Here is a 21,688-nt window from a genome sequence, read left to right as displayed (position 1 = left end):
GAATTAAGTCCAAATCCAGTTTGCAATGGTCCGTCACTAACCCACCTCACTGGAACGAGCTGGCAGCGTGTGGGTTGGAAGAGGGCCTGTGGGGTCCCTCCCGCTGTATGGGATTGCAGTCCACCTGCCAAATCAGCCCCACACAGGCGTCTGCAGCCCAGTGGCCCCTCAACTGGGTGGGCTGGGGTGGGGAGCCATCCTGAGCAGCTGTTGAAGCCCAGCCAAGGGCCTGAGAGCACAGGCCTTCCTCTCTCAGACCTCCAATGTCAATCAAGTGTCAAGAACTCATCCGGAGAAACTTCATAGGTGAACACTGCAGGGTCAAGAGTTGACACTGGGGATTTTCCAAAGAAATAGAAAGAAAAAACTAACACAGGCCACTCATGGAAAATAGCCAGCAAAAAGCAGGAAGTGAACCAGGTTAATACTTTAATCTGTACATCACATTTCTTTTTTTTTTTTTTTGCAAACCATTACACTTTTTTTTTAAATTAATTTTTTCTTGCAAAATACTCATTTCATTTTTCCAACAAAATCTTATAAAGGCAAAAATAAAATCTTATTTTGGCAAATGTCATGAAGTCGATACTGGCAGCATATGGAGTTAGTTAAAAATAGACGGCAACTTCTAAATATATTCAAGATTATTTTTCTGACCATAGTCAAAGACCAATTTTCATTTAAAGTGTGGCTCTACCCAATGGAGGTTTTTTGTTTTTTTCCTTTACAAGCTCATTTTCTATATGCAGAATATCATGAGCTCATGACTCATATAAAGGGCCACAAACACGGCACCTGGTCTAGTGGCCCCTTCCCCATTTTAGGCTGGAAGTCAAGTCATCGTCCTGCCATCGTCGCCCTGCTGGCCATCAGAGATGGTGGGGACCCGCTGCCTGCCCTCCGGCCACTGACCCAAGTCCTGGGAAACTGACCTGTGCTCCGAGGGGCAGGCTGCAAAGGTCCCAGGATCGCCATCACAGCCTAGTGTGGACACAGGGAGTGGCAGGTAGATGCCACCCAGTGTGATGTTTATTGCTTACGATACAAGTCGAGGATGCTCTTCTCACCTTTTCTGTATTTCAAAGTGTTCTGTGTTTCTTTTTTTTTAGTTAAAGCAAATATTTTTTATTTTTGAGAAGAGCCCTTTGCTGAGAGAACCTCATGGGCGGGTTGGGGACCAAAGTTCTTAGACACGTTGTTGGGCCTAAGGCAGACCCAAGGCCGAGGCACAGACTTGGGCTCCGTATCGGTGGAGCTTCACCCTCCAGAGCTGGCCATCAGGCGGGCAGGGTCAGGGACGGCTGACCACTGCCCTGGCCAGCACGCCAATGAGCCCCACACTGGAATCCACTGGAAGCATGTCTCCCATCCAAGCTCGCCTGCATTCAGCAGATGCTCGACTGGCTTCTGCTCACCCTGCCCTGCGGCCCCACCCACACCCACCACCCCTCGATACCTGAATCTGTGTGTGCAGCTCCGAAATCTTGCATCCTCACCTTCTCGGCCACTGAGCCCTTGAGGTGAACGTTATAAAATATATCCTGATTCTAAAATACAGCATCAGTATTGTACAGTGTGTATCAAAAGTGCCTTTGTCACATGTAAGAGGAGTCTGAACTAAAACAAGCGGGGGTGTCAGGACCTCGCCCTGTGGTGGGCGCCCCACAGCTGATGGGCTACTCCGTCCTCCAGGCTGAACCCCTGCTTAGCTGGAAGGGGTTTCCTTGGCGGAAGGAGGATCCATCTTCTTGGAGGAAACTGGTTCTGCTGGCCCCTGGCTCCAGACTTCTCTGTGTGCTGGATCACGGGTCAGTCACTGCCTGGGCTGGCAAAAAGTAGAGGAGACAATGAGGGGCTGGCAGGACCCCAGCCCACTCTGGGGAGCAGGTGGTGGGCTTGTGTGCGCACACATGGGACAGGGAATGGCAGGCTAATGAGACAGAATGCAGCCAGGCAGGGGGCCAGGGCAATGCGGCCGCTGCTGGGGGACCCTCCGCTTCTAGGACTCGTGGGTGCCCCACCTCTTCTCCACCCCATCACTACTAGGAAGTTGGCCAGACACACAGTGGCCCTGAGACTGGGTCCCTGCTCTAACAGGGCCATAGGCCTGAGCAAAGAGGGCTCTGGGTTCCAGTTCCGGCCTGGCCCCCTGTTTGCTCTGGGTAACTTGCTCAGCTTCCGTGGCCCTTGTTTGTTTAATCTAAACACAGGGTGATTGCACCAATCTCCTAGGACTGCTGAGGATGCTGGAAGGGTAAAAGGAAATGTGGATGGGCTCTGAAAAGAGCTTCGGAGGCCTACTCATGGCCACAGAGGCACCAAAAGCTGGGAGGAACAGAGCCTCTCTGTGGCCCAGGACACTCAGATCTCCAGGAGAAAACCACACACCCCACCTGTGACCCCAGAGGATGCTGTGGCCTTTACAGGGTCCTCTGGACCCAATACCTGACTGGGGCATTTCCTAGGGTTCCTCAGCCATGGGGGCCCTACTGTATACCTCCCGAGAGCCTGGCCGAAGGCCAACCTCCTCCTGCCACCCTCAGGCTGGGGGACACCCACCCAAGAGCATGCCTCCACCCCGACCACACACCTCCATCCCTCACTGCACTCCCTTCTCCAAACACCTAGAGCTCCTGGGGTGGCCGGATGGGCCCACAGGTGGTGACTGAGGACTCACAAGGAAAGGGTCCCCACCCTGGTTCTGACACCCACAGCCACGACTCTTTGGGCCAGTCCCTCACGGGCTCTGAGCTCCTCTTCCTCATCTGTAAAATGGGGCAACTATCCCCATGGGGTCATTGCCAGTGTTCAGCAATGTCAACCATAAACACTATAGAGGGATGAGAGGGAAAACCCTACACACCATCTGGCTTGCACCGGTCCCTTGGGGGCACTAGGCCACCCGCAGGAAGGACAGCTGGGCAGGGAGGGGCGCAGCTCTGGTTCCTGAGATTTCACAGGCTCTCCTGTATCGGAGCCACTGAACACTGAGCTCCTAAAAGCCAACAGCCCTGCTGCTGCCCACCAGCCCAGGAGGTCTCCCCAGCGGCCGCTTTGCCATGGAAGGAAGCATCAGCAGGTGGTACTGCAATCGCCTCAGCAGCAGGGAGGGGACATGCTCAGCGCCAGGAGAGGGGCCACGACGCCAGGCGGGGGCTCTTACTTGGAAGGTGTTAGACAAAGGTGTAGTGGAGTCCGTTGCTTAAGGGGGGGTAAGGTGGCACGGTCCGGGAGGACAGGGGGGCTTTAGGCGGGAGGAGGGCCAGCTGCTGCGCTAGACGGGCAGACAGGGATTAAGTGGTGTGTTAGGCTCCTCGTCTGCTCCCGCAGCTCCAAGCGCCCCACTCAGCAGGGCCGGGGAGCTGTGGGCCCCACCGCCCGCCACTAGTGGCCTGGGCTTGGGGGACATGCCCGTGGGGCCGGGTTGGGGCCTGGCCTGGGACTGGAGAAAGGGAGCAAGAGTGAGGAGAGGCTGCAGCAGAGGTGGCCACTCAGCGGGGGAGTGATTGCGGGGGCTCAGGGTGGGAGGCCTGGGGCGCACTCGCCTGCTGGTGGGGAGGAAGCCAAGGACAGTACGTCCACACGGGTAGGGCAAGCACAGGCCAGAGAGAAGGGTGATTTACGGCAGGGCAGGTGCCCCCGCTGGACCCCTGTGTCCATTCAAAACCACCATGCGGGGGCCTCAGGGACCCTCAGGATCATCTGGAGGATGGGCCTGGGGGAGTCGCCCGCTGTCTCCCCGACAAGGACGCCCTCTCAGCTGACGCACATGTCCTCAGGGGAGTCAGGACAGCAGGGACCTCAGGGACTCTGTACGGGACCAGAGCTGGGGGAGAGAGAACAGGTTCCCCTGCCCTCGGTCATCCCACGGCTTCTTGCTATAGCTCTGCTCCCCAGGGCCACCACCGCAGGGGCTGGCAGGCCCCACCCTCGGTCACTTCTAGACCCTTTGGCCAGAGCCGGAGGACCGGTGGGGGCTGTGACACCACGTCACTCTATGACCACCCCTCACACCTGGCCAAGGGCACCACCTAGACATGCAGTGGCCGCTGCGTCTGGGGAAAAATAGCACTGGGAGAACTGTGAGGGCTCACATAGGCAGGCCACGTGTGGGTGGGGACAGGAGCCAGGAGTCTCTTTCCTAGCTGAGAGAGAAAGCCTTTTTTACACACGCGTACGTGTACACACACACATACACACACACTCCTGACTGAGACAGAAAGCCGTTTTCACACACGCGTACACATACGTACACACACACACACCTCCCATCCTGTGGTATGTTTTTTCCCCACTGGACAACAAAGTCCCACTTTGCAATTCCTGCTTTCTGGCACAGGCCACTCAGAGGCAACTCTGATAGGTGGACAGTGGCTCTGATTTGGGGACCAAAGCAGAGACCCCAAGGAGGGTTAAGGGGTCCCTTCTGCCTCGTCCCAGCAAGAAATCCAAGCACTAGAGGCTTTCCTGCCCCTTACTGGTGAGGCCAAAAATCTTAGCCTTGACCCCTCAGCTCAGGAACCAGAAAAGCTTGTTCTCAACCGGCCATCTCAGAGACAGCGGAAGAGCAGCACCGCCCCCAGGTCTAACAATGAGACACATGCCCTCTCCCAGACCTCCTTCCTCCAACACCCCCGAGCACCAGTTCCCCTGCCTGACCTGCTCCCCTCCTCCGCCACCGCCCCCGCCCCCTCCATGTCCTGCAAGGGACAGGGCAAACACCACTGTTCTTCAGTTTCTAAGCCTGACACCTGCTTTCCCACCAACTCCTGACAGGCTGGGCTGGGCCTTGAACCCAGGGAGCAGGGGCTGGGACCCAGCCTCTGAGGCTGCCCCCGCGGCCTCACCTGCCACCTGCTTGCTGCGCTGGGAGGCCTCCGAGGCCAGGGCATAGGAGATGTTGATGATGCGCTCCTGCTCCTGCAGCTGCGAGTCCAGGTCGGCCACACTGTTCTGGTCCTGGCTGGCGGTCGGCTGCAGGTTGCACATGCTGCGGGAGGGCCAGAAAGCGGGCTGTGGGCTTCCCTGCCCATGGCGTCCACCTCAGGAGAGGGGGGTCCCCCTGGCCTGAGGATCTCACCCTTCTGGGGGCATCAGATAAAAGCAGGGCACTTTCTCTCCAGACCAAGGCGCACATGCTCCTCTTCCAATGCCCAGTCACAGCTTCGTCCCTCCCTTGGGGGATCACAGACCTCAAGGTAAGAGCTCTGGCTCTAGGCTCCTATTTCCTCCAGATGTGAAAAGGCTAACCTGGCTCTGAAAGGGAGGACCTCAAACACTGAGGCTACAGGGGCTGATGGGGCAGGAAAGCCACTTGCTGGAGTCCCCTCCTGGCCTCCAGGGGTGTGGACGAGGCCTCTGGCAGCTCAGGGCACGGCTGGGCCCCAGCTCTGGTCTAGGCCACAGGCCACTTTGATAGGTGAACAGTGGCTCTGATTTGAGGACCAAAGCAGGGACTCCAAAGGTGTAGGGTCTGAATGAGGGAACACAGGCCCTGGGGCTGGGAGCGCCATCCTTGGGGGCGATCTCTAAGCACGTCCACTTCACCACACACTTGGCTCTACTCCTCACACTTGCCAGGGCCACGGGACACAGATCCGGGGGTGAGGGCCTAGCATGACCCTCTGAGGGCTTCACCACCTTCCAGGTGACCTGGGCCAGCTTCCTCGCTGATCTGTCGGCGACGGGTTGAGAGCTGGCCTGCCCCTTACAGTCAGCAACGCTTGCCTAAGACGGAGGCCCGATAAAACACACACACCCTGACCGGCCCAGTCCGGGGCCCGTTCAGCTGAGACACCCCCGGGGCAGCCTAGCAGGCTGTCAGGACTCGGGCGGCATGAGGGCTGACCTGGACCGGGTGAGGATGTTACGGATCTTCTCGGCTTTGCGGTATCGCGCCTGCAGCTCCTCCAGGCTGGGTGGCTCTTCAGGATCCAGCTCCACGTAACGCTCAGGGATGGAGACCTTCTCTGGTTTGGAGAGCTGAGGAAAGGACCCGGTGGCAGTGGTTGGGAGGCACAGATGTTTGGTTTGAAACCTGCTCCCTGACCCTGTCCCCCCACCAGGAGGCACACGGAGCTGCCCACAGACTCAAGTATTTGCTAACATCACAGTGGCAGCAGTTCACTGTGGAGTCAGGATCTGCGTCTAGGTTTGACTCCAAAGCCCGTGCTCTTTCCACCGTACCTGGCACCTCCTACTGGCCAAGGGAAGGGAAAGGGGAAGGCAAAATAACTAGACCAGAAGCCCCAAGGAGGACAGCAGTCACCCATGACGCCACCCTCCATGTGATCTGACCTGTGCGGACCTCCCTGCTCTCTCCTCTGGTGGGATGCTCCTCTCCAGGCTCCAGGGCCTCTCTCTCCTCCTCCCAACCTCAACTCCAGAAGCCTTCCCTGACCTTGCCTCTCCTGCCCACCTTCCCTGCCACTCCCTCTGCTTTCTGTTTGCTTCTCCGCTGTCTAGCTTGGACACTTGGTACTCAGCAGCCCTTCAGCAAACACTCCTTGGATAGTTAGATGGGTGGGTGGGCAGATGGATGGGTGGCTGGGCGGAGGAATGAAAGAAAGTGACAGTGCTTTGTGTCCCTACAAAAGGCCCTCTGACCCAGACAGGGGGCAGCCATGTTGCATCTCTTGCTCTCAAAAGGAAACTGATCCCCACTCCTCCCCTCCAGTCTCTCATACAAACCCAACAGCAACCTCAGCTTAGTGAAACCTTACTTGGTCCAAGAAAGCTAAAGGCAACTTTCGCACAACTTAGGGATTTTTTTTTTCTCCTTGAGTAACAGCAGTACATTTTAAATGAGGTGGTTGAAACTCCTAAAGACAAGGTCAATTCAAACCCAGGGCAAAAATGGACTTGAATTCAAACCCACCCCTACCTTCTGTTCTGGTGAAAGATGGCAAGAAAAAGCTCCTGTCTGTTTTTCCCAATGAAGGCAGATCCAGAGCAAGGATGCAGATCACATTGCAGGAGCAGGGATTTAGGTTAGAGATAAGGAAGGACTTTCCCCCTTGGCTGGCAGGCTAATCAGGACACCACAAAGCGCACTTCCCACTGCCAAGGCAGCCTGTAGAAGCTTCCTTTGTGAATCTGAGAATCACGGACTTCTGGCTGCTTCAGAGGCCAAGGCGAAAGGGGCTTAAGGCAGGGAGGGGACTAAACTTGTTAACCCCTGGAGGCCCAGTGGACCCCAGAACCCAGGTGCTCCACAGGCGTCAGTCTGCCCCCCTCCAGACTGATCTCTCCTTCACGTGGTAAGAGCACTTCCTCTCATGCAGTTTCAGGCCAGGCCGAGTCCTCACACAAATGTGTCTGGGCTACTGTGCACTTCATTCAACAGAGTCGTCATTCAGCAAATGAGAAAGCTGCTGTGTGCCAGGCCTGAGGCTGGGTGCATAAAGGTGACCCCAACAGCCATACACACTGCTCTACAGAGCTTACGAGGGACACAACACGGGCCTCAGGAGACCGCCCTATGTCTTGCAGACCCTGAGTCTATCATGCACTGACTCCCTTTCTCTTCGCTTGGGTAAAGACACTCCTGGCTGCGGTTACTTGCTTTTCTGGGCCTGCCTGGTCATGGTGTATTTGAGCCACCAGAGGGCGCAAGGAGAATTCAGACCAGTCCTATCCAGGTCTCCCAGCCTCTGCCACACCTGGAAATTTCACCTGGAATTTCTAAACCTGCCTCCCCTTTCCCCCACCTCAAGTCTGATTGCCTAAACTAGTCTGACTAGCCAGATGCAAGACCAACTCCTGGTTTTCCAGGGAACATATCCTAACAATAACAACTGCCTCATCACATTCCTATTACGTGCCAGGTCCTGTGCTCATAGCTTTCTGATCATTGCCAATCATTTGGGCAATGTGCTGAGTTCTCTTAACCCTCACCACAACTAACATTACTGCTGAGGAAACCAAGGCATGGAGCAGCTAGATGACTTGCCCCCAGGTACAGAGAGACGGATCTGAGCCTGCATCACAATGCCTGGACTCCTCTCACCACCTCCAGCTGCTGTTCACCCATCCTCTGGGCCACAGCGAAGCCGAGCCTGTCCCATTCAGGGCAACACCCCCAGTGCCCCTGGGAGGGTGGGTCAGGCTGCAGTCTGAAGGCCATGCCTCAGAAGGAATGAGGCATAAAGGAAGCCCCCGCCCTCACCTCTCTGCTGATGTCCACGTCATAGTCTTGTGGTTCCAGGTCCAGTTCAGTGACAGGCATGGCCTGCACCTTCAGCCAGCCATTCTCTTCCTTGTCCTTTCTGTCCCCTTGTACAGCCCGTTCCAGCAGCTGCAGGTCAAAGTCCTGCTCACGCTTCCACTGGCAACAGAATGAGAGGGTAAAATGTAGTCACTTCCTGACCAGCCCTTTTGGGTGGGTCTTGTGGGCACCAGGGTCCTCGGGAAGTTGGGTCTGTGACTCGTTAGGGAAAAGCTGTGTGCCCAGGGACCTCAACACCGTCTCTGAAAGAAGGCAGCAGCGGTCTGTGACACGGTGCTCTGTTGTGTGCTGAAACTCTGTGACAGAGAGAACAAGGCCTCTGCCCCTTTGATACAGCCTGACTCCACACTGCTCATGTCTCTCTGATCTGGCCCCAGAGTGTTCAGACCTCCAGGGCACAGGTCTATGATCCACAACTTGCAATAGTCCCCAGGGATACAGGAAGCCCCCCCCCCCCCCAGGTCCCAGAAGGTGACCCCAAAACAGAATCTAGGACAGAGCTCCGGAGAAGGGGTTTGCTGCTTCTGCCACCTGACAGCTCATGGAAGCCTTTCCTGGTTCTGGAGTCCTATGTCCCAGCTCAGAAACAATGGAAAAAACAAAGCCCTCTGAGGCCCTGGGAAGCAAGTGGGATAGCCAAGATCCTCTCTCGTGTGAATTCCTGACAGGACACAGGGGTGGGGGATACTGCACCCACAGTGGGGCTGGGGAGGTGCAAGCAGCAGCAGCTTAGGGCCACTGAGGCAGATCGGCTGCTATGTACCAGGCATCTATTTAAGTTAGAAAAACCAAAAGCATGTAAGATTTAAATGCTAAATCAAACTCAACATTTCCAACTCTGTGAAGAGCAAGCTTCACAGAGGGAAACTCTAACTCGGCCACTTTAAGATCCCAGCACACAGAATGGAGACCCATATACATATGGCTGAAACTATCACAACAATGTTAATCTGCTATACTCCTATATAAAATAAAAATTAAAACCCAGTACAATGGTTGGGCTCCAGCTGGGCCTTCCTAATCACCTGTGGCCTTGGTCCCCATAGAACTCCATGTTGAGCAGGTTGCTGAGAGGAGGCGATGGGCTCAAAGCCTCTCTTTTCTTGAGCAGAAGCCAAGCAGAAACTTCTCCATCCCAGACTGCCTCCTCCCTCTCACCTCATCCACCTCACAGAGCCTCGAGTGGTCACAGTCATCTTTAATGTCCCCTCCAGCCCCGCTCACCCAAGCTCCAAACCCATAGCCATAACAGCACATTTCACCCATTCATGCACAAGCTCTCAATACTGACTCTACGTCAACACAATCGTGCTCAGGTGATGGCCTCCTACTAAAGTATGAAAGGATTAGACAGCTGAAGATTCAGGGATGAAAAATTAATTTAATGATTGATTCACAAAGAAAACACACATTTTCTGACACGCTCACCAATGCCCCAAATAGAGACAAGTCCTCACATAAACCCAGCCTGATTGCTTCCACAGACAGAAAGAGTTCACTGGACTGTACAGTGTATCCTGGGGAAGAACCACGCCAATCCATCATCATTAAGCAACACGTTTATTGGCGCTGAGGCAGAGACTTAACACAAGTCTTTTTTAAAGAGAAAAAAATTACAAAGTATTCAAGTTACGATTTTTAGATCATTTTTCTACATTTGAGACATCAGTTGTAAAAAGTCAGTTTTATCTCATAAGACATTTACTTACAAAGTTTAAAAGTTACTGGCTTTGCAGCTTTTCAGGATATGAGTGTGCTGGGTCTTATCCCTTTGGTGTCTGAGCTAACAGCTGCCAAGAGGCCCTCTGAATACAGATCATAATGTATCTTGCTACCTGTTCAAGTTATAAAATACTAGAACACAAAAAAATTTTCCATAAGAAATTGTGCCGATGGGGCTGGAGGAATTAAAACTGAACCACCTCAGACTTGGCAGAATTTATTCAAACGTGCAACCTCTGAAGTCCATGTCTACTATCCCGGTATAAGGCATGGACATTAATAAATTCATCATGCCCAGACCTCTGGCAAAGACCACTGCCCTTGGGCAGTGGGGCTGGCTCAGCCTTGCGGGGCGGCTTTTGGGATAAGTGAATTATGAGTCAGTAAGCCTGCATAAAGGGGGCAGCAGAAAGTGAGTCACACAAGGGAGAGCTGCTCGCTAGGCTATGGAGAAAAGAGCTGCTATTGTAAGCCTGGTAACAGGAGCACAGGCCAGTTAGAGAATGGTGGATGCAAATTAGAAGCTTCTGTAAACACAATCAGGCAGGATTAGAGAGGCAATGAGCGGTAATGCTAAAAGCAAAAGAGCTTGTGCAATGAATTAGGGAAATAACAGTCAGGCTAGAGGTCTAGGGAAACATTTGATTTCAAACAATAGAGAAAAATCCAATGGAATGTTTCCAAAAGGGACCTAAGGCGACTGTGGGCAGGGTGCAGTGCCTGGAAGCACCACCAGAGGGCAGCAGGCAGCCTGGCTATCCTGGGGCACAGGGCCTGTAGGTACCGCTAGCTGTGGGAGACCCCCCGGTCCTCAGGGCTGTAGGGCTCCACCCTGCTCAGTTGCTCCCCAGGGCACCTGCTTGGAGGCTTGGGAGGCTGGCTGACTTGCACTCCTCAAATCATAGCACCATCTTTCTCCACCAACTCTGTACTTCCCATGTCCTGGGTTCAGGTGAGAGACTCAGAATGCCGAAGAAGGGCCTCTCCCTCAAGCTCAACTGGAGACCCTGACCGTGGACGCTTCCTCTGGCTCCTGGGCTCCTGCCATGACATCCTCACTCTTTCTCTAGTTCGGGGCACCCTCAGACCACGTCACTTACGTGGCCTGGCTTGTGGACACACAGCCCACAGGGCGTTCTCTGACCCACTCTCTCGGGGGTGAGCTGGGCTTGGGTCTGGGGGCCTCGGGGAAGCTCTGCTCCCTGTCCCAGCCCCGCCTGCCTGGACCCTCCTAACATACTGAACCAAGGTCTCCCGGGAGCGGCTGGCTGAGGTAGCGGGACGAGGGCAGCCCCGTCCTCTCTCCTTGGCTCAGCGTCCTCTTGCGCTCCCGGACCAGCGCCTTCTGGTGCCGCTTCATGCGCTCCAGCTGCTCCTCCGCGCTCATCTTGCCCCGCTGGTGGTCTCCTGAGTACAGGCGCTCCAAGGCACTCTTGGGTCTCTGAGGGGCAGGAGGGGCAGACAGGGCGGCTGGGCTGAGAACGGAGGGCGGCCAGCCACCTGGCTTCAGCCCTGTCTCTCTTACACACACTCACACACACACTCTCTCTCCCCTCTAAGCACACTCAGAGACATGACAACCCAGCCCTCACGGGCCCTCTGGCAGCACCCCATCCTGCAGATGCAGACCCTGAGGCCCAGGCCTGTCCTGGTGGGCACACATGCACCACGTGATGGACCAGAACCCAGGCTGTGGTTCACTGGGTGACAGCGGGGAGAAGGGCGGGGGCCCTTGGGAAATGGAGGGGGCGGTGTGATGCCCCTCTTGGTGGGCAGTGGGGAAGGCATCGCAAGCACGTGGTGACAGGGATGCTGAGCTGAGGAGGGGCCAGGGCCACCTCACAGGACAGCCCGTCACTCAGAGCCCTTCCCTCTGTGCGTGAGGGAGCAGTGAGCCCTTCGAGAACGTCTCAAGGCCACTCACAGGGTAGGTCATCTTGCTGCTTTCGGCATCTAGACCCCTCCGGAGGGTGACGTAGGGCGCAATGGTGGACGACTGCTGGAGCCTTGACATGGACCCCGAGAGGCCTTAGTGAGGAAAGAGAAGCGAGTGGATTTGTGGTGAGGAGGACAGGCCACCAGCCCTTTCTTGATCACCTCCTACTCCCATGAGAGGACCACAAGGACCCAGCCAACAACCCATGCTTTTTCCTCCCCAGGGCCTAGAAAAGCAAGGCCCCACGTAAGGAATGAGGGGCTAGCTCATGGGTGCCCTCTGTCCCTAATGGGGGACAGTGTCCCTGAAGATCTGAGGACTCCCCACATCTTCCCTCACATGCAGAAGACTGGGCTACTTGGCAGGAGGAAAGAACAGAGGCCAAGGAATGCCCTTCCTCTTGATGAACTCCTATGCGTCCTGTGTGACCCAACCTGGATGCCCTGCCTGTGAGGAGCCTTTTTAATGCCCCAGGCAGAATCAGTTATTCCCTACACTCTTCAGTATATTCACCAGTTACTGCACTAACCACAGTGTCAACATGCCTGTTGGCAAATTCAACACCTAGTTCAATGAATGAATAAATGAAGAAGGGAAAGAAGAAGGCACCAAGCATTCGCTGAGTCCTTGAAGCATTCACTAAGTACTTGAAGCATTTGCTGAGTCCTTGAAGCATTCGCTGAGTAGTGCCTGATAACAGGCAGGCACTGGACCACGTCATATAGATTTTGCTCCACTGGCCCTACAAGGGAGCATTACCTAACACTGTGATGGTGCACAATCTAAAGTTTAGAGAAGTTAAGCAACTTGTCCAAGATTATGTGGAGCCACAGTCCAAGCTTTGTCCTCTAGCAACGTTCTTATCAAGGCTGGTCCCTGACATCTGAAAACGGGCATCATGTTGACACCACTAGCGTCGAGCACATGGGAAAAAGAATGATGAATGTCTTGCAGTGCCCAGAGACTCCTGAGCAACAAAGATCTGTCCTGCCCCACAGGCCTCTAACACTGCCATTGACGAACACATCTAGGCTGAATGAAGAGAACAGGGCCCCCAGGCACAGTGCCAGGGGTCGCTGTGGCCCAGCTCAGCAAAAGCCAGCCCCCTGCCGGGACCAGCTCAGGCCACAACAAGCCTAGCCAGCATGGTGGGCTGGAAGTCACATAACTCCACAGGTGCCTGAACCGCAGCTGTGTGGCCTCCTGTTTCCACACCCTGTCTATGAAGGAAAGCATCTGACCTCCCACCAAATGGGGGGAGTGTGGTTAACCTGCTCAGGGGTTCCACGCAGCCTCCCTCTAAAAGGATTTCTGAGGAAGAGAATCTGGCTATGGGGGAAAATGAGGCATGGGTGAGACTAAGGGCCTGTCTGCTCCCACCCCCATCTGGAGAGGGGAGAAGAGTAAGAAGAGGGCCCAAAGGAGAAGAAAGGTGTGTTTGTTTAAAGAAGGGACTCATTGAGCCTTAGAGTGACATAGATGAGGAGAAAACCTATGGAAGACCAGAGCTGGTCAAGCTGATGGCAGACAGCCCCCATCTCAGCCTGCAGGGTGCAGTGGCTCGAGAGCCAGAACAGGCGTTATACTCTGACTCCACCCCTGAGTGGCTAATCGGCAGGTTATTTCATTTCTCTGGGCCTTGGTTTTCTTACCTCTAAAAATGGGGTAACAACAGTACTTCTCTCACAGGATTATTATGAATCTTCACTAAGTGAATATAAAGGGCTTATATTATAACAACAACCACAATCACCATTGTTCCCAGGGGGCAGATGTAATAAAAGAGGATGAGAATCAGGGTGTGAGCCAGAGGTAAGAAGGATGGGCCCTGTCTACGGCCCAGAGGCCCTGGACAGCTGCTACCCCAGGGAGGCCCCACGCGGCAGGCAGAAGAGCTGCAAGGACCGCGTGAGGGCTGGGGGCGGGTGGTGATGTGGCTGCGGTGGGGGTCCCTGGGAAGACTCCATAGAAAGCTGCACCTTACCTCTGCCTGGCAGCGTCTGGTACCTGCTCTCAGAGCCCACGAGGCCCAGGGAGGATGGGGCCGTGTCCCCGCTGAAGGTGGCCAGCTCTGGCTCGCTGACGTATGACCGGAGCTCCACCTGCGGGCAGTCAGAGGTCGTCACAGCTGCCCCGGGTCCCGCCGCCTTCCCTCTCCCCACACTCAGCGGGCACCCCAGGGGTCCTCCCTGCTCACCCTGGAGTCCCCGTTCACACACTGTCCCTGCTCCCGATCACGCTTCCTCTCATCCGACTGCCGCTTGAGGCCCCTCACTGAAGTGTGCCGGATGATGGTGGCCTCCCTCGGCAGCGGGGGCACGGCCGGGGGCTGGTCCTCTGGGCTGTAGAGCTCGGGGAGTGGGGGCCTGGGAGGTGCCTCGTCTTCCTGTTCAGAAACAAAACCACAACCAGTGCCCGGTGAGAGGATGCCGAGTGGCCCAAAGGGCCAGAGCAGGCCACCTGGGGCCTGTGGGGCACGACCACTTCAGCCCAAAGATGCCAACATTTTCCCTGGTTGAGCTGTGAGGGTGGGTACACCTCTGCTCCAAGCCCATCCTTCCCTCGGACTCGTACATCTTCCAAGTGTTAACTATACACAGGTTTCCAAGTGTTAGCTACACACAACCCAGAACTCAGGACATGGGCCCACGCTCTCACTCCACACGCTCATCTGTATATGTCAGCACCCCACCACCTCCACCCCACCGGCTTAGACGGAGCGGGCTCACAACCCTGCATGGTCTCTGGATCCTTCAGCAGGCTGCGGATCTGAGCGAGGACCATCTACATCCTCCTGCCCTTTCCATCAGAAATGTGCATGGTTACGAAATATTTCCTCCTGCCTGACCCAGGCACTGAGCAGGCTGTCAGGATGGGTGACTCACTGCCTTCTCTGCAGCCCACTCCCTGGGCCGGGATGAATGTAACTATTTTCCTTGAATTGCCCTGTCCACAATGCTCTCCGAGGGCTGTGGCCTCCCTACAGGCTGACAGCCTGGCCCCTGACTGCCATGAACACCCACTCCTGGGACAAATGACCATCCAGACTCTCTCCTCCTAAACTCCCCCTTTCTTAGCCTAATTTTGCTTTGGTTTTCAGATTTTTTCAGTGTTTAGGAAAGGGAGCTGCAAGCTTGTTTTGCAAAGGTTTATCAGCATTCTTCTAGAGTGACAGACTTCATTACTGTGTGAAGGTTAAGCCGCCTACCCGAGATACCCAGAGGCTCTCTGAGCATCAGTGGTTTCCAACCCTGAACAAGATCTCAGAATCACCAATTCCTAAAAAGCCCCCCGGAAAGATAAACATAAACCATTGATTGCCTTTGACTGAAGGGAACAGAAAGTCTGGACATAGAGGGTAGAAGGGAGACATTTTATTACACAGTTTTTTATATCCTTTCACAATGTTGTCTAATAAAAAAAGTAAAAGACATTAAATTTAAAAAAAAATCAAATAAAAATGAAAGAACTATAGCTACACGCAGCAATGGGATGAACTTCACGAATATAATGTTCAAAGGACACGAGATAAGAAAGAATACAGTTATGATAGATGGGTAAAGTGTTCAGGATACAAATACAGGTATCGAAACAAAACAAAAAAGCAAGGAAATTATCTGAAAAGTCAAGACAGTGGTTACCCCTGGCAGAAAGAGAGAAGAGCGTGCACTGGAAAGGGACCCACAGGCCCAAGGGCTTCTGACCACCGGCCAAGTCCTATCTCTTGGTCTGAGTATTGGTATGAAATGTGGAGTCTCTTTTTTATTATTTATTAAATTATATATTCATGCTTTATGTCAATTATAGGATGAATATCACTATTCACAAAAATAAACATAAAACAATATAAATATAAAATAAATCTGAAACAACAATAAAAAATGGTGAAACTGGTGAACACATATACAACTAGAAGGTGGGTTTTACACCACCCTCTCCCATGAGCCTGATGCCCAACCAAGCTGAGAAGCCTCGCCTCTGAGCAACAGCAACCAAGTGTGAAGAGGAGCCTCTGTGATCGTCTATTTCATGCTGCGTGTTCTGCACAAGGGGAAACTGAGGATGCTCAGATGGGGGGTGAGCCATCCCACAGGGACGGAAGGGCTGGAATCCAGGCAATCCTGCTCCCAGGCCTTTTCCCCTTTGCTCCTGGTCCCAGGGGGCAGGCATCTTGCCTTATGGTAGCAGTGTCTGCCCCAGCCACTCCTGTTACTTGTTTTGCTATTTCCTATCTCCTGCCTTGTGACTGGTGCTCCATGACTCTGAGATCTGGGAGTGGGAAGGAGATCTCAAGATAAAGTTCACAGCGACCCTGGGTCCTAGCACTTGTTTTCTAGCTCTGGGCTCTAGACCATGGCTGGAAGCAGGTGGATGGTGAAGACCAGGTATGGAAGACTAGGTATCATGTATTTTAGCCAGCACTGGGTACTGATCTTGTCAGACGTCCTAAGCATACGTGGTGCCCAGCTATAGCTCCTCCAAGCCCTTGTTGGCAAAATCCTGGAGGTCTCCATTCCAAGTCCTTTCTGCTCTGGCTTCCCTGTCACTTGGATCAGCCCCCTCATGCTTTCCAGCCAAGGCTGGCCTGGCCCTGGAATCATGAGCTATCACAGTACCTGACCACACCTTCTGTTTCCTTAGAGCCTCCTGTGCTCCCAGACTCAGCCAAGGGCTTGGCTCCTCTCTGTGCCAGGCAAGCCAAGGTGCTGGCTCAGGCAACCACACGGGCTACATACTGACCTGAACATCGGCTGAATGTCCAGTTAGATGTCAGATGGCACAAGGAATGGTCAGAAGACGTGGACTGGATTTGCTAATATGGAGACCTCGTGCAAATTTTGAACACCTTGGGCCTCAGTTCTCTTGTATGTGGAATGGGAATACTGACCTTCCTGTCTACACTCCGTGAGGTCACTGGGCAGACTGCGTGTATCCTCACAACCCAGCCCCGTGCTCGGCTGCAGCTAAAGAGTCTCTTCCGCTAAGAGGCGCTCCCTGTCCACCGACTTAACTACGAGCGTGCACAGAACCCTGCCTGGGGCAGCCACACACTTCCCTGCACAACACAGATCATAAACTATGCCTTACTCAGTGCAGTCACTTCCTTTTGCCCTGCCTTAGTCTTTCCAAATGCAGAATGGGAGCGCTGGACTAGGTCACCTCTAGGGGCCTTTCCAGTTCTGGGAGACAAAGCAGGACGGCAGGGCCCCCCTACCTCATGGCTCTGGCTGGTCTGTCTGACCAAGTTTCCCTAAAAGCTTCTCTCCCAAGAGCAGTGGAGCTGAGGACAGGGTGGGACACGCACCTGCCAGAGAGGCAAGTGCCCGGCTCCCGGCCCTCAATACTCACCACTTTGGGCTTGGTCTTGGTTGGTGACTGAAGCGGGGACGTCACCTTCCTCAGCTGGGGCGGGTGAGGTCGGTACGGCACGTAGGTTTGCAGCTGGGGGAAGAGTCGAACCTCCAGAGGGGTCCGCACAGGGCTGGTGGGAGGGCTGGGCTGCAGGGGCGGCTTGCTCTCAGAGGTCGAGAGTGAAGGCACAGGCGGGTGAGGAAGCAAAGGCACCGTTTTTCTCTCTGAGGGGCGTGGAGGGAAGCAAAGGGTGGAATGGAATGAACATCTTGCTCAGAGGACGAGGGCAGTGATGTCTGCCACAAAGACCCAACCTCCCCCGGGCCATCCCCCAGCACTGGGCGCTAGCCTCCAACAGCCCCGCCCCAGGAAGATGGTCAGCTCACCTGGATTTTTGACCGATTCCACCAGGATTCTGAAGTTCTCTTTATTTGCACTCAGGCCTGCAATGACGTCTTCAATCCTCCAGAGATCCTTCTGTATCTGAGATTTCTCCTGAAGAAGAGGAGGTGGGGGTTCATTCCCTTCTTAGCTCCTCACCAGAGGCTTCTTCTAGGACTTCCATTGTCATTTCAGACAAAGCCCCTCACTCTGGGGGAGGTATCCCCTTGGGAAACCCCACCAGGGCTAGAGACAAGCCTGCTTCACAGTTTCCTGGACAAATGCAGACGTGGGAGAGACCCCAGGTCCAGGAGAGGAATCTCAGAGGAGCTCTCACCAGTGCACCTCGCCTGTTTCCACTCCGTTTAAGAAAAGACTGCCTAAAATACAGAGTGATTCTATGAGGTTATCTAGAGCAGCCAAATTCAGAGACAGAAAGCAGAAGGCTGGTTGCCAGAGGCTGGGAGAAGGGGGAAGAGGGATTGTTGGTTAATGGGTACAGTTTCGGGTTTGCTGGATGAAAATCATTCTGAAGACTGAGTGTACAGCAACGTGAATACACTTAACGGTACCAAAGTGTATCCTTACAAATGGTTATGGCGAACTTTTATGTTAGGTATATTTAACAATTTAAAAAACAGACTATTTCAGGCAACCACAGCAGAAGGGAAGAGAAGACAAGGATGAGAAGTGACATGATCCCTAGAATATAAAGAGCATCTTTTTAACGACAGAGCTGAGTCCTGGGATTTGGGGTGTAATATAATGGGCAGAGTAGACATTATTTGGCAGTAAAAAGGAATGAAGTACCACATCTGCTATAACATGGAGGAACCTTGAAAACATTATGCCAAGTGAAAGAAGCCAGGCATGTAAGTGCCATATATTTATGGTTTCATTTCTATGAAATGTCCAGAATAGGTAAATCCATATAGAAAGTGGAGTAGTGGCTGGCTAGAGCAAGGGTGGAGTTGGGGTAGGGATGAGGAGGGACTATAAACAGGACCACGTTTCTTTAGGGGCAAGATGGAAATGTTACACAACTGATTATGGGGCTGATTATACAACTCTGTGGATTCACTAAAAAATCAGTGAATTGTATACTTAAAATAGTGAGTTTTATGGTATGTGAATCACATGATAAAGCTGTTTTTTTTTTTTTTTTAATAAAGTACAATGGGAAAAGAGCCAAGCTACATGACCATGTGCACACTATGACAAGTTACAACCAAAACCCCCTGGGCCCTAGAAAGAGGTGAGCAGGATCTGCATGACTAAGGGATCGTGGGCATCTTTCAATGGAGTTGTTTGAACATCAGATATAGTATTCTTTTAAGTTTAAAATTATCATGTCCTACCCCATGGACTTAAAAAGGAAGGCTCCACACCCATATTCCCTCTCAAGGCTCCCTGCCAGCCTCAACTGGAAGAGTTCTCAGGAGTATAATATTTGTGGATCACTGGTCCTGGATACCTCCCCACAGGGCCCGGCACTGAGCAGGTTCTCAGTACATGAATGATGAATAAGTAAAGTACCAATCACATAAAATTCCCTGACCAAATACTGCCCAATAGCCAGGACAACAGACATCTGAAGCCTCCCTCCTAAGCGGGGCTCTTCTACTCTCTCTGCCTGTCCAACACCAGTGCACATTCTCAGGGCTGATGTGCAAATAGCAGGCTTAACGCTCAGCTTCCCCTTAAGGTACAAGGGTCCTAAGACAGACAAGTTACTGAGCTAATGGGACTGTCTCTAGAGCTGAGGCCCCGACGCAGAGGGCTGGTAAAGGAGGAGTGTGGGGTTAAGGTCATCGCTCTCTCTCCTCCCCGGCAGTCTACCTGGCATAGTTCTACCTGTCAGTTCACAATCCTGCCCCCATTTTCCCTGTCACCCCAACATGTAAGAGAAGAGCAGAGAAAAGCAAAGGCCAGAGAACTTGTATCTTTCTCCAAGGACGATGGAATTTCAGAACTGAATGACAAGGTAAAGGAAGCCTTAGGGGGAGCAGCACAGAGGGGTTTCATTCCTGTGTCCTTGCATCACACTGGGCTGGAAGGCCCCTATGGACTTCATTCAGCAAAGGTCTGAACTCCCTGTCCGGAAGTAGGGAAACTTAGAGGTAGCCTCACCTGTCACCAACTCTCACAGTCACCTGCAAGTTCTTTTATCCTCTGGTTTCCCTACTCAGGTGGCCGTGAGGATCTTCATAAATAAAGCACTTATCTTTGCTGAAAAGGCCATGGGCTTTCTCACAGCCAATCTTGGCTAAAGAGAGGTGAGTTTCCAAGCATCATTACTGAGAATTTGCATATGAGGCTGCAAGCCTATCTCCAGTGTCAATGATTTATTTAGGACTCTCACAGCTTGCCTGGCCTAGAATTACACCAAAGAAGTTAACACCGAGCCTGCTCAAAGGAAGGCTTTGTGAGCTTCCCAGGTCACTGTGGCATTCAGGCAAAGCATGAGCAATGCCACTAGGCTAGGTAGAAATCAGGCTGCAGGGCCCTGGCTTCAGACTGGCCTATCTCCTAGTAACTTACAGGACTAAGTTCTCTACAAAGCCTGTGACAAGACCTGCATGCTGTACCCATTTGTTTAGGGGAGAGGAAAAAAGGATTCCGGGCCTGCTGTGTGTTAAGTCACCAAGAACTAAGGCGCAGTAGAAACACAAATAGCCAATGATCACATGAAAAGATGTTTAACCTACTAGCAATTAAATAAAAGGAAATAAAAGCCAGATGTCCTTTTTTAGCAGGCAGACTGGCAAAAACTAAGGAGGTTGATAACATCAAGTGTTGGCAAGGGTTTGAGCAAACAGGTTCAGTACTCTTATGCACTGTAAGTGGGAGGGCAAATGAGTGCAGCCTTTTAGAGGGTGGCTTCGAGTTACCTGCTAACATTTAAGAGGTATACTCAATTCATGGCCATCGTTAAAAAGCCTACAACTAACAAATGCTGGAGAGGGTGTGGAGAAAAGGGAACTCTCAGACACTGTGGGTGGGAATATAAGTTGGTGCAGCCCCTATGAAAAACGGTATGGAGCTTCCTCAGAAAACTAAAAACAGAACTACCATATGGTCTAGCAATCCCATTCCTGGGAATATACCCAGAAAAAACTATAATTCAAAAAGATACATGCACCCCTATGTTCATAGCAGCACTATTCACAATACCCAGAACGTGGCAACAACCCATGCCCATTGACAGATGAATGGGGTAAAGAAGATGTGGTACATATATACAACGGAATACTACTCAGCCACAAAAAGCATGAAATAATGCCATTTGCAGCAACATGGATGCAACTAGAGATTATCATACTTAAGTCAGAAAGAGAAAAATATCATATGATATCACTTATATGTGATACTTCGGCCACCTTATGCAAAGAGGCAACTCATTGGAAAAGACACTGATGCTAGGAAAGATTAAAGGCAAAAGGAGAAGAGGGCAGCAGAGGACAAGATGGTTAGATAGCATCACCAACTTGATGGTTATAAATCTGAGTGAACTCTGGGAGACAGTGGAGGACAGAGGAGCCTGCCATGCTATAGTCCACGGGGTCTCAAAAGATTTGGATGCAACAACATGTGGAATCTAAAATATGGCACAAATGAACTTATCTGCAAGACAGAAACTGGCTTGTGGACACAGAGATCAAGACTTCTTGTTGCCAAGGGTGAGGGAGGGAGGGAGAATGATGGACTGAAGTTTTGGGTTGGTAGATGCAAACTATTACACTTAGAATGGATAAACAACAAGGTCTTAATGCATAGCATGGGGAACTATATTCAACATCCTGTGATAAACCACAACGGAAAAAGAGTATAAAAAAAGAATGTGTATATATATATATGTATAACTGAGTTACTTCACTACACAGCAGAGATGGGCACAACACAGTGAACTCATCACACTTCAATTAAAAAAAAATCTCACAAATTAAAAAGGATGTGTACTGATTTCAACTCAACAAGCCCACTCCTAGGAGCTTATTTTAGATAAATGCTCATAAATAAGTTCTGATAGGCAATCACATAGATGCTCATTGTGATACCATTTACAAAAG

The 21,688-nt window shown here is 52.5% G+C and overlaps 1 protein-coding gene across 8 annotated transcripts in view; it reads right to left on the bottom strand.

Annotated features, from left to right (window-relative positions):
- Positions 1-415: 415 nt before the first annotated feature.
- The window catches only part of PLEKHA7 (pleckstrin homology domain containing A7), a 212,394-nt gene continuing 191,121 nt past the window's right edge, over positions 416-21,688 (bottom strand). For 3 of the 8 annotated variants that reach the window (XM_043901957.1, XM_043901988.1, XM_043902017.1), the window contains 11 exons: positions 17,624-17,732; positions 17,235-17,461; positions 14,083-14,271; positions 13,870-13,987; positions 11,874-11,977; positions 11,190-11,390; positions 8,168-8,326; positions 5,849-5,982; positions 4,848-4,990; positions 3,164-3,274; positions 416-1,825 (listed from right to left, as the gene is read on the bottom strand). In XM_043901957.1, coding sequence (XP_043757892.1) covers positions 3,174-3,274; positions 4,848-4,990; positions 5,849-5,982; positions 8,168-8,326; positions 11,190-11,390; positions 11,874-11,977; positions 13,870-13,987; positions 14,083-14,271; positions 17,235-17,461; positions 17,624-17,732 — 1,485 coding nt within the window. In that variant the 3' untranslated portion in view covers positions 416-1,825; positions 3,164-3,173. The remainder of the gene's footprint in view (positions 1,826-3,163; positions 3,275-4,847; positions 4,991-5,848; positions 5,983-8,167; positions 8,327-11,189; positions 11,391-11,873; positions 11,978-13,869; positions 13,988-14,082; positions 14,272-17,234; positions 17,462-17,623; positions 17,733-21,688) is intronic. The other 5 variants (XM_043901973.1, XM_043902008.1, XR_006341068.1 and 2 more) reach the window with 4 other exon arrangements.

The sequence above is a fragment of the Cervus elaphus genome, chromosome 1 (genome assembly GCF_910594005.1).
Source record: "Cervus elaphus chromosome 1, mCerEla1.1, whole genome shotgun sequence".
In the NCBI taxonomy this organism is placed as follows: Eukaryota; Metazoa; Chordata; class Mammalia; order Artiodactyla; family Cervidae; genus Cervus; species Cervus elaphus.
This window is presented reverse-complemented; position numbering and strand designations above follow the sequence as displayed.